Source organism: Setaria italica, chromosome VIII (genome assembly GCF_000263155.2).
Source record: "Setaria italica strain Yugu1 chromosome VIII, Setaria_italica_v2.0, whole genome shotgun sequence".
NCBI lineage: Eukaryota > Viridiplantae > Streptophyta > Magnoliopsida > Poales > Poaceae > Setaria > Setaria italica.
In genome coordinates, this window is record NC_028457.1 from 33,688,872 (window position 1) to 33,703,236 (window position 14,365).

The 14,365-nt window shown below is 48.2% G+C and overlaps 1 protein-coding gene and 1 non-coding gene across 2 annotated transcripts; one reads left to right on the forward strand and one right to left on the reverse strand.

The window, feature by feature from the left end:
* Positions 1–5,862: 5,862 nt before the first annotated feature.
* LOC101784947 lies at positions 5,863–9,623 on the reverse strand. The gene is made up of 2 exons (XM_004979638.3): positions 9,503–9,623; positions 5,863–7,959 (listed from the first exon to the last, which is right to left on the reverse strand). The coding sequence occupies exon 2, from the start codon at positions 7,932–7,934 to the stop codon at positions 6,039–6,041; it is 1,896 nt and encodes a 631-aa protein (XP_004979695.1). The 5' UTR covers positions 7,935–7,959; positions 9,503–9,623; the 3' UTR covers positions 5,863–6,038.
* Positions 9,624–11,098: 1,475 nt separating this feature from the next.
* Positions 11,099–11,171, forward strand: TRNAA-AGC. Its single transcript has one exon. It is a non-coding gene; the product is annotated as a tRNA-Ala (tRNA).
* The last annotated feature ends 3,194 nt before the right edge of the window (positions 11,172–14,365 follow it).

A 14,365-nucleotide genomic window follows, 5' to 3' on the forward strand; every position in this document is an offset into this window, starting at 1 on the left:
CACCGTTGGCAACCTATCTTCAGCATTTTAGTACCGGGTGGTGTTATGACCTGATACTTAAAGGTCTCTGATGGTTACTAAATTGGATCCGGTACTAATGTGTTGGGCAAAATGTCATTTTTCTTGCAGTGAAGATTGCACCAAAAGTTTGCCAAATTCAATAATCTTATGAGCGAATTGCTAAGAGTGTTGTGCATTTAGATTTCATAGTGGATTAAGCTAGTGAGGCAATTAACCAGAAGCAGTCTAGATCTTGGGTTTGCCTCTAACGAGTTAGTGGAGGTTCCTAAGCCTGGCTCAGCGCGCTGACATAGATTTGTTATTCACCGGACGGCGGTTAACGCCGGCGGCGAGGTCACGAGCGCTGCGGTGGTGAATACGAACTCACACGGAAACTGTAGTGGCGAGAGTTTTTTTGGTGCTGCGATAAAACGGCAGCGTTCTCTGTTCTTGCTTTCTAATTTATTCAAGAGTAGAAGAGCTACACGATCACAGCGTGTTCGTTGCAGGAAATCAGCGCGTCCATCCCCACGCTCCGCAACGCCAGCCATGCCTGCATGCTCAGGTTCGTGGACTAGCGAGTCTCGAGCCACGACCTCCTACGCGCGCGGCAGCCACAGCCCGGTGCTGGCGCGCATGCATCAACTGAAATGAAAAACATGCAGTCCTATCCACCATGCACACGATTACTAACAAATCTCCTCCTAATTCTTGTGCATGTGCTTTACATCAATGACCCCGATCTTGGAGTGCAACCAGCAGAAGCGTTCCTTTCCCAGGGCCTTCGTCAGCATGTCCGCCATCTGCTCTGTTGTTCCGACGGACTCAAGTCGCACCCGGTCCTCCTCGATGCACTCTCTGATGTAGTGGTACCTGATATCTATGTGTTTGCTACGGTCGTGGAACACCGGGTTCTTGCTCAGTGCAATGGCGGACTGATTGTCGATCTTCAGTGTGGTTGCGCTGGCCTTCTCGCCCTTGAGCTCTGCAAGAAGCCACGCCAGCCAGGTTGCTTGACAGGCTCCAGTAGCTACAGCAATATACTCAGCCTCGCAAGAGGATAAAGCCACAACTCTCTGTTTCTGAGATTGCCAAGAAATGAGATTGTTGCCGAGGAAGAAGAAGACACCAGTAGTGCTCCTCCGTGTGTCAACGTCGCCGGCCAGATCACTGTCACTGTAGCCGACGAGCTGTGCTTCCTTCTTCCGAGTATAATGACAACCAAAATGCAGGGTACCGGCAACATACCTCAACACTCGCTTCGCAGCTGCCATATGCTCCGTTGTCGGTGCCTCCATAAACCGACTGATGTAGCCGACTGAATACGCCAGGTCTGGCCTTGAGTTCACCAGATAACGCAGGGAGCCCACAATGCTTCTATAGGATGTAGGATCAACAGCATCTGCAGTGCTCACCTTGCTCAATTTCAGTCGTGGCTCCATTGGGACTTGACTTGGATTACACCCAGCCATACCTGCATTCTCCAGTATCTTAGCTGCATAGGCACTCTGACTTACAATGATGCCTGTCTCTGTTTGTGCCACCTCAAGCCCGAGATAGTAGTGGAGAAGACCCAAGTCACTCATCTTGAATGTTCCCTGCATTTCTGCCTTGAATACATTGATGTCAGCTTGGTTCCCTCCAGTGATCACAAGATCATCCACATAAACCCCCACAACTAGGTGGCGACTGCGTTCGCCGCGGAGGTAGACAGCGTGCTCAGATGAACTCCGCTGGAAGCCGAGGTTGATCAGCGACTCATCCAATTTGGAGTACCAGGCACGCGGGGCCTGACGGAGTCCATAGAGAGCTTTGATGAGGTGGAGCACCTTGCGTTCGTGTCCCTTGAGCACAAAACCAGGGGGCTGCTCAACGTACACCTCTTCCTGGAGAACGCCATTGAGGAATGCGGACTTGACGTCCATGTGATGCACCGCCCAGCCTTTAGAGGCAGCAAGGGCGAGCAGCAGTCGGACGGACTCAAGTCGTGCGACCGGAGCAAAAACTTCATCAAAATCAACTCCTTGGCGCTGGACATAACCTTTAGCGATGAGCCGGGCCTTGTGCTTGGTGACGACCCCAGCTACGTCCTTCTTGGTCTTGAAGACCCACTTTGAGGCCGATTGGCTTCGTGTGCGGCAGCGGCTCGACCAGCTCCCAGGTGCCGCTCCCCTCGATGGATGTCATCTCGTCTAGCATCGCGTGGCGCCAGCACTCGTGGTGCAGTGCCTCCTCGAACAACGCCGGCTCAGCGTCACTTGCCAGCAGCAGACGCTCCTCCAGGTTTCGTTCAGCGAGCCCGAGCGTCGGGGCCGGCCCAAGCACGTTGTCGATGCGGCGGAACCGGAGTGGGGCATCGTCGTCGTGGTCGTTGTCCAGCTGCTTGCTAACTCCAGCACTTGGTGGTGAGGCGAACTCAATGTCATGGTGCGGCGGTGACGTCGTGGACGCAGAGCTGGCAGACCGGGTCATTCCCGGTGGAGATGTGGATATCGACGGTGTTGGTGAGGATGAGCTCGGCGCAGTGGGAGATGTTGATGTACGCGTTGTCGTCGTACTGGTAGTGGTGATCACCGCAGGCTCCACTGGTGCAGGCTGCTCGACGACGAAGTCTGCGGGCTCGCTTTCGTGCTCAGCGGACCATGTCCACTGCGCAGCCTCGTCGAAGATGATGTCACAGCTGATGTGGGCGCGCCAGGTCGTGGGGTCGTAGACGCGATACACCTTGGAGCCCGACTCGTACCCGACGAAGATCATGCGACGGCTGCGGTCATCCAGCTTCTTCAAGTTCGGCGTGGTCACCTTGACGTGGGCGACGCACCCGAACGTGCGGAGGTGCTGTACCCCCGGCGTGCTCCCGGTCCACAGCTCGTACGGTGTCTTCCCACCGATGCTTTTGGACGACGACCTGTTCAGGAGGTATACAGCGGTGGTGATAGCTTCTCCCCAGAACTCGCCAGGTAGGCCCTTTGCCTTCATCATGCTCCGTGCCGTGCCTACCATGGTCTGGTTGCGGCGCTCCACGACCCCATTTTGTTGGGGCGTATACGGCACCGTGAGCTCGCATCGCACGCCGAGCTGGGCGCAGTACGCGATGAAGTCCGCCACGGCAAACTCTCCTCCACGATCGGTACGGAGAGCCTTGACCTTCTTCCCTGTCTTGCGTTCTGCCGTGGCCTGAATGTTCTTGATGGCCGTCGCAGCAGCATCCTTGGATGGCAGCAAGGAGATCCACATGTAATGTGAGAAATCATCCACGAGCAGAAGGAAGTACTGGTTGCCGCTGGGTGTCGCCGGTGTGATGGGTCCGCACAGGTCCCCATGGAGGAGTTGGAGCACCTCCGTTGAATGCCCGAGCGCCTTTTGAGGGAATGGCGCTCAACGTTGCTTGCCGGCGAGGCAAGCCTCGCAAAACTGCTCCACCTCAGGGGCAGGCCTCGGACTAGCTCTTCACGTGCCATCTTGCGCAGCGCGCGAAGTGGACGTGGCCGAACCGGGCATGCCATGTCCAGGCATCATCGTCAATGCGTGCCGCCAGGCAGACCGGCCGTGCGATGTCGACATCGAGCACGTAGAGCCGGCCTGGGTTGCGGTGGATCTTGGCAAGGAGACGCCGCTCCTCAACACGAACCCGCATCACGCCATCTTCCACCAGTACTTGATACCCGTTCTCATCGAGCTGGCCGACAGAGATGATGTTGGCAGTGAGGCGGGGCAGGTAGTAGATGTTGGCAATGGCGCGGTGCTCGCCGTTCTTGCAGGACAGCAGGATGATGCCGATCCCCTCGATGCGGGCGACGGAACCATCCCCGAACCGAACAGAGCCGATGACGCCAGTGTTGAGGCTGGAGAATGCCGCCCACGCCCCAGACATGTGGTTCGATGCGCCCGTGTCCAGGACCCATTGCTTTGGGTCCCGGTCACCGGATTCGTCGAAGGCGGCGAACACCTTGCTCTCGGTGAAGTGGAGCTGGCGATTGTGGCGGATTGGCAGCAGGATCATCGTCTCCATCTCCGACGGCAGCGGCTCGATTTGGGGATAAATCCCCTCCTCTTGCTCACTGCCCACCGCAAGGAGTAGAGTGGGCTCGTCGTCCTGGGCAACATGAGCCTAGTCCTGCCTCTTCTTGCTTCGACAGTCCTTGGCCCAATGGCCTTTCTTCCTGCAGAACTTGCACGCGTCGTTGGGGTTGACTTGGCCTGGGTTCGCGCCGGGCCGAGGGTCGCTGCCGGTGCCGCGACCGCGCCCTCTTCCCTGACGTTTGCCGTGGCTGCCGAAGCTCGATCCGCTGTGGCCGGAGTCCTTCTCCCGCTTCTCGTAGTGCTCCAGCCACTGCTCCTCTGTGAGCAGTAGCTTGCTGGCGACGTCCTGGACCAGCGACGGTTCATCGTCGGTCGCCGCTTTCAGCCGCCCAGTGACCTCCTCAATGGTGAGCTTGTCGATGTCGAGGAGGATTTCAATGGAAATCACGAGATGCTTGGTCGAGCGACGCGAAGATACTTGGCCACCACCTTCGATTCCGGCTCCGGGTCGCTGAAGATCGCCAGCCGCTGCACGATGTTGGAGAGGTGCAGGGCAAAGTCCTCGATGGACTCGCCATCGTGGAATGTGATCTGCTCGTACTCAGCACGTAGACTTTGCGCCGTTGACTTCCTCACGCACTTGTCACCGATGCACATGGAACGGATCGCCTCCCACGCCTCCTTGGCTGACAGCTTGGTTGCCAGGGTGGGCACCATCTCCGGGGGCACGCCAGAGCAGATTGCGTCGAGCGCGGTTCGGTCGTCGTGGAACTCAGTGTCACTAGTCTCGATGATGTCCCACAGGCAACACGCCTGTAGCTTCAGCTTCATCAACAGTGACCATGGATCGTAGTTGGTCTTCATGAGTTGCGGCCAGTTGCCGGACCCGCTGGTGTCGCAGATCACGCGCTCGATCATGACCTCGCGTGGACGGCGCATTTGCGAACGGCGGGCGTTGCAGGTCTGCGGCGTGCGCGGTGGAGGTTCGCTGCCGGAGTCGTTGCCCTTCTCCTTCGCGCCCGCTGGCGGTGGCCAAGTTTTCTCACCGGAGCCACTACCCTTCTGCTTCGCGCCTGCCGGCGTCGGCGAACGGCCTCGAACCTTCAGCGATGTCATGGCGACGCGCTAGGCCCTCTCTCGTGACTCTGATACCAATTATTATTTAACGGATGGCGGTTAACGCCAGCGGCGAGGTCACAAGCACTGTGGTGGTGAATACGAACTCACAAAGAAACTGTAGTGGCGAGATTTTTTTTTTGGTGCTGCGATAAAACGGCAGCATTTTCTATTCTTGCTTTCTAATTTATTCAAGAGTAGAAGAGCTACACGATCACAGCGTGTTCGTTGCGGGAAATCAGCGCGTCCATCCCCACGCTCCGCAACGCCAGCCATGCCTGCATGCTCAGGTTCGTGGACGAGCGAGTCTCGAGCCACGACCTCCTACGCGCGCGGCAGCCACAGCCCGGTGCTCGCGCGCATGCATGCATCAACTGAAATGAAAAACATGCAGTCCTATCCACCATGCACACGATTACTAACAAGATTCAGTGACGGTAATGGATGGTGCGTTTTAGTGTTAGGTGGTTATGCATGTTGGAGAAATAATGCTGCGTTATCTGATAAGCTATGTTGGTAGTTAATGTTTAGAAAAAAAATGTTAGTATTGAATACTTACTCATATATTGCACTAAAAAATTTTCAAGTCTAACATCACGTGAAGTATAACATACTTATGTTTTCAACAAAAAAGGACGATCGATTTTGATCAGAAAAAAATTGCCGCGGTTGTAGCCGCGCTACTTGCACGGGACACCTTACGAATTCAAGCATACTTTCAAGTTGATGTCAACTGAATGAATAGCACAATTAATGATTATTACATGTCCGTACACATATATCAGTGGGAAATAATAAGCAAAGATGTACATGGTGCCTTATTTCATCACACAACAAACAAGAAAAGCATGCAATGCAAATCAGAAGCACACCCATAGCCACCAACAGATAGGTTGTTATTAGCCCCCAGTAACTGGATTTCGCGCGCGTTGCTTACCGAAGAATGGATCGGATTGTTGTTCCGGAGGAACACAGAAAGCATAGAACCTACCTAAGTTCACTTGTTGAGCTAAATCTTTGTTGGTAAGTTGGATCTCTATAATACCTGAATTCCCTACCCCATAGTGGACCATGAGTAGCCAGGCGAATGTGATGAGCTCTCCTCCTCCGCTCAGCAGCGCTGCATGCATCCCCGGATGCGACTTGCCGGCCGCGTAAAGAAGTAGCCGCGTCCACATGCGAGCTAACTCCTCCAGTGTTTCCTTGCTTGGATCCAACCCAGCACTGTACATGTCAGCTTGTTCAAGTGTACGAAACCCATCCAGGGCAGCTTCCGCACTGATGGAGAGCGGTAGAATGGAAGGGTGGGTAACCAAAAGGTACATCATGTATTCCGATAGTTTCCGGCATACCTCCATGAGACCAGCATTTGCCTTCATGTCCGAATCAGAAGCATATTTTCTTAAATATGTCTCAGTGACGTAATGCATCCTGATTATACCCATACCAAAATCAAGAACGAAATGTCCCTGCAACCAAGAAAGCAGGGCGGCCATATGTGTCCACTCTTTGGCATTATCGAGTTCAGAGCTTAATAGATCAGTAAGCTCTTCTGCGACACCCTCCAGAATCATGATATCCACATCCGTAAACTCAGTGTCTAGTATCTTGCTCAGCCAAAACAACTTCTTCTGTTCAACACGGAACAAATCCACAAACAACTTTCTGAGCAAGATCATTATGTGTTGGGTGCATGTCCTTGGCTGCAGGTCGCTGTCAGTACTCAACCGCCAGCTATGGAAGTTGTACTGTCCAACGGAATTTGGCCACCGAAGTTTCATCTTAGGGTATCCAATGTCGCAATAAAAAACAAACAACGACAACCTGGCAAGTGCATGGCATTTGTGAGCCTTCAACCATGCCCATGTCCATGGTGACATCATGGGAATAAACATTGAACAGACATCCAGGAAAAAGCATCCGACAAATAGTGAATAGGTGATTGCAATGTCAGCTTTGCTGTATCTCTGTTTCTCACTTACATGGAAGAGCGCAAAAGCAACAATAACAGAGGCCTCAGAGATGCATCGAAGGATGACTCCCGTTCGAGTCCTGAGCACAGGAGCCTTAGTGTAGAGATCATCATACATCATGCCAAGCTGAAGCCTTACCATCCGGATCATTTGGTCGCAGTCATCTATTGTGTTTACAAAGCCTCGTAGAGGTTCACGCAAGGTGCGTTTGGAAAAGGCATCAAGGACAGATGGCATGGATTCCAGAGCATCACCAACAAAAGGGGCAACATCACTAGCAGTTCCTTGGGGCGGTTCTTTTCTGTAACGGTGTGCAGCTGAGCTCTCAAGACTTGTAATGCTGCCAAACTTGAGAGACCATGTTCTTTCTCCATACTTGATCATTCCAGCAACAAACGCAAAGGTACCAGAAATTAGAAGTTCTGTATTATTGTGTCTTCCAATGGACTTCCAGAAAACATATAATGCTAGGGTAACTTGCGTCACCAGATTCAACAGATGCCTCAGCCACAAGTTGTTGTCCTCCAAGGCAAAAGCAGTAATGGTGTCCTGCCCACCAAGGTGGATGAGGAGGAATGGTGCCCAAAAGAAAACCAGCTGTTGGGTCTGCTGGTGCCGTGAGAGATAGCCGAGTGCATAAACTGCTGCCAGGTCTGCTCCCAAGTAAGCTGCCCAGAGGGAGAGCCTTAAGAGTCTGTTGCTGCTACTGCGCCGTAGGTTGCCAGCAAAGAAGAGGAATAGTTGTAGTGTGAAGCTGAGGAGCACAAGTAGCTGGATTTCAAACTCATTGAATACTTTGACAAAGCTCTCCATTGCAGACATGTAGGATTTATATGTCTCAGACCACCTGGGGGGAAGTTATTTCAATGTGAGTTTAGTGTGAATTTTGGAAAGTATCATAATCCTCAAAACTCAAACAAACAGTTGGTTCTCCGTTATGCACGCATAACATGAATATTGTCAAGCCTTTGTTTTTGGACATTATTTCTCTCCTAATTATACCCGTTATGTCCTATCTGCACTAGAATGAAGGTTTTATGGAATCTGTATATATGCTAATTCTTGGAGGGAGAAAAAACTTGAACTCTAACTTTAATGTAGAAGCAAAATGTAGTTCAATCTTTTTTTCAGAATGAAAAAGACGCAATGAAAAAGCTCTAACACATCTTAAATTGGTAATGTCTTGAATTTGATATTCAATGCAAGCTTGGCATAACTGGAATATAGGGTGCATTTGGATGCGGTCCAGTATGTGCCGTGCCAATCCATCGGTCAGCCAAATTTTTGGCAGCCGAAACAGCCACCTAGGAATCTGTCGCGTGGGGCTGCGAAAATGAATTGCATAATGGGCAAGTTGGGCGCGGTCAAATCAAGGTGTTAATCCAACGGGTAGGCTCACCTACAGTCCATATGCCAAAATTTGGCTTGGCCAATGCTGGCTTCCATCCAAATATACCCATGATTCCAAATGATAACATTATATTTAATACAACATGAAATTTTTATAAATCTATCATTCTATTGTTGTGTGTGTGTCTATATATATATACGCGACGTCTAGAAGTGAATCAATTACATTTTAGTGTACATATGTTCCAGTTACGAGCTATAATTAAGTTTGAAATTAAACTAAACAAAGGAATACATATCAAGCTGATGATTACAAGAAGTTACAATATCCAACTGAAATATAATTAAACTCGAAACTGAATCTCATCTCTAAGTTTGAATACAACTAGCTAGCAGAAGTTCTACTTTTCTGAATATCAATCGTAGAGAAATAGATATGTTTACATAAAAGATTCACAAGTACTCCCTCCGTTTCAAATTGTAGATTATTTTCATATGTTTTGCTATGTATCTAGACATAATTTATACGTAGATGCATAGCAGAAGACATGCATCTAGAAAACCAAAACGACCTACAATTTGGAACAGAGTGAGTACTGTATATATAACATATATAAACAGAGGAAAGAGTAATGCCTCCTTGTTAATGGATGATTGGATTCTTTGGTCCTTGGATTAGTGTCACGGGCTTGATTAAGCAAGTTGATAAAATGCCAACATTATGTCCAAGGAACGAATTCCAAATGCCGTAGTCAACTGATTTTCTATTGATGTATATTTATGTACCGTTCAAAAAAATTGGTTGACTTATATTCATCTCTAGAAGCTATAGAAATTTCATTGACACTATGCTGGCAGAGATGTATATACTTTTATTTAACTCATATCTTGGGAGCTAGTAATCATTATGCATTATCGAAAATTAGAACCAAAAAGCTAGTTAGAAAGGGAGCAGAGACACGAAGAGAGGAGAAAACAAAGAGCACACGGGACTAGTTTATGTGACTGAGATTAAGCAATCAAAAGTTACGAGCTCATACCTTAGATTATCTAGACGGAATGCTTTGGGTACTTGCACCGGTAAGCCTCAAGATATGCGTTTTCTAGGTTGCTGCATGTGAAGCCTGCATTATCTGTTTGCATGCTTAGAAGTATGCCGCGTTCTCATTCTGCTATTCCTTTCTTGTAGTAGCGGAGGCATACAAAAGCGCTAGAACTCTCACGGTATCGCTGTCCTTGGATACATTTCTTGCAAGGAGAGCAAAGAGTAAAGAAAGAAATACGATGCTGATGCTTTTCTTATGAGTGAGCTAGTCGCGTACTTCGAACTCTTTCACTTTGTCTTTTGCTTAGGATGGAGCAAGAATATAATGCATGGCACGGACTATGCTGCCATTGCGATGCAAGCAAGGGACTGGAATCTGAAGAAAGCATGATCAATTAGTAGTTCTGTAGAACAAATCGAACTTTTTTAAACACTGTAGAACAATCAAGTTTTTGAAGCTCGCAACTAAAGGGAAAATATATAATCCTAAGGGACCCCATAGTTTGTTTCCTACTCCAAATCTATCTGTGCCAGCCTTCCGATTGCAGTGAAAATTGTTCGCAATCCGATCACACAAGCTCATGAACAAGATCACCAGTTGCAAGTGCTGATACAATGGAACCCGATACAAACTTAATCGATATAATTTGAGGAAGGAAGCACAGTAGGGAAATAAAGAATAGTAGAGTAGCAAAATATAGAGACAGAGAAATCAGAAATACTGCTTGAGCATCTCAAGGAGGAAGAACAGGAGCCGGAGAGAGAGAGGATAGGAGATGGTTCTGAATATCTCTTTGATGACTTCTGCAATTGATGGGCCGTGCCACTGCCATACCAGCCCACCAGTGCATCATCCCTAATAAAAAAAAGGTACCCGTTTCAAACCAGGTACATTTATTTCCAACAGCGATTTAGTCACGCAACAGAAACAGCGAACCTGAAGATTGGATGTTGATGTCTGAATTTCATCTTTACTAGCACGAGCACACGGCTAGGCCTGCATGAGCAGCGACATTGGGGCAGACAAGCGCTACCTGCTCGACGGAATCTCTTGCATCCTCGGCGTTCTTTGTTTAATCATACATTTGATAAGGTTCTTAGCGCGTACAACAGAAGACCATTGTTTTTCTTTTTCAGTGAGAACTGCATTGAAGAGATTGGATAAGCTCCTTGATGCGTACAAGTACTATGGAAAATCCGGTCTGTGGATTAGCAGATACACATCTGTAGTTTTTTTTTTTCAGTAAGAACTGCAGTGGTGTGATGGAGAGAACAGCGCAATACGAAACCATGTTAACATTTCCCAAATTCAAGAATCTTATGCAAAGTGAATTGCTAAGTTCAATGCAGTTAGATGTTGATGAACTGACACGCTTTTGAGTGAAAAAAAAACTATGTGTCGTCTCTGGCTTTATCCAGACAGTGATGTCTGCATCTATATGTGGAAGGCGGCGAGGAGAAAGAGGCGTTGGAGTTTGCTCCTCATGAGCATATTTTTCTAGCACTAGCAGCCAAGCTGCCGTTTCCATAGTTGAGAAACGAAATCGTATTATTGAGTTAATTAAATTTTGTTTTCAAAATTCACCAACTTGGGGATGTAGCTCAGATGGTAGAGCGCTCGCTTAGCATGCGAGAGGTACGGGGATCGATACCCCGCATCTCCAAATCCATTATCTTTTTTTTTTGCGATTAACATTTTCTAGGCCCAATATCAATCATGTTATGCTGTGGGCTCTCTCGTTCGTATTCTTCTTCCCCTGCAGCAGAAAGGCCGGCCCACAACAGTGGTTGACTGCGTTCTCTCTTTTCGTAAAGTTGCTTTCCATGGTTCATTTGTTCTCAAGCGAGCATGACTAGTTTCTTCAGGCAAGATGAACTCAGGATCAGCGATGTTGCAAATTTTAGATTTTTTGGAGTAAAAAAATTGATCCTTGACCTCTCCTGTTTGGATGTTGGGTAATAACATTTGCCTCCAGGTACATTTTTCTTTTAGAAAGCTCAAACGAAAGATAGCATCCCTCCATACTTATGGCTGCCCGCGTTCTGCTTTTCCCAGTTTGAACTTCTCTTTATTTTAAATAATAGGTATTCCATCCATCCCAAATTATAGATCGTTTTACCAAATTATAGATCGTTTTAGTTTTTTTAGATTCATAGATTTTGTTATCACTTAGATATACTCTAGATGCATACTATGCATCTAAAAAAGCTAAAACGACATATAATTTGGGACGGAGGTAACTCTAATCCTATTCCCGAGACAATATTTCTAAGCACGAGTAGACAATTTGTATATATAAAAAAGGAGTATATTAGAAGTGAAGCCAAAATTTGCAAGGCACTTTGTCCAGTTGCATTATTCTGCGCCACGCGGCGTGCCGCGTGCATGGTCCAGCGTGGCGTGCGCGCAGCGTGTGGGCCCCCACCCCCCGGCGGACGCGCCGTGCATGACCTGCCGGCCCGCCGCCGCCGGAGACGCCACGCCGGCCGCTGCCTCCTCCTTTCCTCCCAACCAACTACGCTGACCGCGCGTTATTACTCACGAGTCGAGTTTCTTTTTTCCTTCTCAAAAAAGCCCTCTCGAGGAGTTGGTGATGAAAGTATGTCCGTACATAGAGGAGACGCACGTACGTACAATCATACTGCTGGACTGGACTGCAACGTGCACGTGCACGATGTCGTCGAAGAGCCTGTTACGAGAGTGCAAAACTGCAAGCATGGGAGGGCCTGGGTGAAAATTCAGCTAGTGTTTTTCAAAAAAGAAAAAAAAAATCAGCTAGGGGCTAGCACGGTGCAGTTGTGTAATGGCAGCAGCCACCCAACACCAAACCAGGGATATCCTACTGCTGGTTGGTCGTGGTACTGTTGCTCCCTGCCCAATTTCCACGCCTATCCATGTCTTGCACTTGCAGGATGAAATTAAGCCCTCAACCAGCTAGCCCTAATGATCTGCTACAGCCACCTCCATCGCCATAATCACCAGCCCAATCAAATCAAGCTCGATCAAGACGATGATCTTTTTTTTTGTCCTATGTTACTGGATTTATTAGTGGCTGTAACAAAGTCACTACTGATTTTTGGAAAATCTGAATTTTGGATGGATTTTCAAAATCCGGATTCTGGGCAAAATCTGGGTGGATTTTATTCCAGACTGTGATTCTATAGTTATTTCATTTGTTACATACATGTCCTTTTTGCCCTTGCTACAATTGCACGTGCGGAAAGCTAGAATTGCCCAAAAGTGGATGGGCAAAATGGTAAATTATGTGCGCAAAAGCTGGCAGAATCAACCATTGAGAAGCTTTTGAGATTCCTAAAATTCAGAATCTACTAAAATTTGAGCTAGAATTTGACCAGTTTGGAGGAGCTCCTGATTTCAGCTTCTGAATTCTGAAAATCTGCCCTGATCCAAACGGGGCCTTTGAGTCACAGCTTCCTAGGCCTGCAGCACACTACCTATGTATACCCTATACATGCATACATTGCGATGGCCCATTCTGTTTTTGGCCCCAGATCGGCCGAGTTTATTTCAACGTACGTCTCATCCAAAGTTTCACACATGACAATTAGAAATCCTCACATTTGTAAAATCATGCAAAAAGATTATTTACTTTTTCATAAAAATGGTCTAGAAAACTTTGGTCACCGCTACCGAGCTGAATCGGTAATTACTCCACCCATCCAAAATTATAAATCATTTTAGTTTTTCTAAATTAATAAAATTCGCTATGCATCTTAATATGTGTTGTGCCTAGTACAGATGATGTACCTATAAAAGTTAAAATGACATATAATTTGAAATGGAGTGAGTATTATATTATTCTCGCCTTACTTTATTTATTAGCCCACATGTTAACATGTCATCAAGATAATATAACACAAAGCAGAAAGGAAATCATGTTTCGATAAAACAATGACTACATTCTCAATTGGAGTATGTAGTCAAAAGCAAGATGTTCATGAAAGATATTTTTTCAGAACCCTTGCTTTTAAACTACTCACAAGAATCACTACCACATATAGAAAGATACATACCAATCACGGCATCAGGCATGGTCCAGTAACATCACAATCTCCATCTATTTTTTTAAGAAAAAGTTACAAATTTCTATAGAATTCAGATGAGAAATATATACATTTTTTACCTAAAACCACTGCGACTTTCGAGGTCGTGCTGTTCCGCTCTCTTTCGTGGCCACACCGAACGGCGAAACGGTCCACCGGCGGATGACCACGAGTCAGCAGCTCGGCGCCCTCGTCGTCCGAGACACCACGACGCCGACTGTGCCACCGCCTTCTCCAATGCTGATGCACGCACCGGTGGAAAATTGAGATGCAGTGTGATCGGAGAGATGCATATGTCTCGAAAATACCGACCGAGACCGCTTCAACCACCATCTCCTCGAGCTTCAACTCCACCATAGAGATAATTAAGAGAGAGAAACAATTGACGCTTCATAAATTGAAGCAAGAGACATGCTCATCTTACATGATCATCATACAAGTAAGAACACATAACCAATCAATTCCCACAAGATCTAATTCACAACACCATTCGATTTAATTCACAACACGCAGTGGATTCACCAGCAAAAATCACAAACAATCATTTGCAAACAAATAATCATTCACCGCTCGCCAATCCCACCTGCCCGCAGCTCATCTGGTAGCTCCGCACCACGACGGCAGCTCACCTGGCTATGTCCACGCTGCGCCTCGCCAGGCCGCGCGGTGGCGGCTCGCCCGCTCGCACCGCACGGGGCCGACACGCCTCGTCGGGCCGTTGGCTTGCCCGCACGCGCCGCGCCGAGCCATCTCGCCTTGGCTCATGGGGAGGGAGCTATAGGAGGAGGTCGGG

What these genes read in the sequence shown, in the direction of transcription:
- LOC101784947 (XM_004979638.3), bottom strand. Translation starts at nt 7,934, where the DNA reads ATGTCTGCAATGGAGAGCTTTGTCAAAGTATTCAATGAGTTTGAAATC.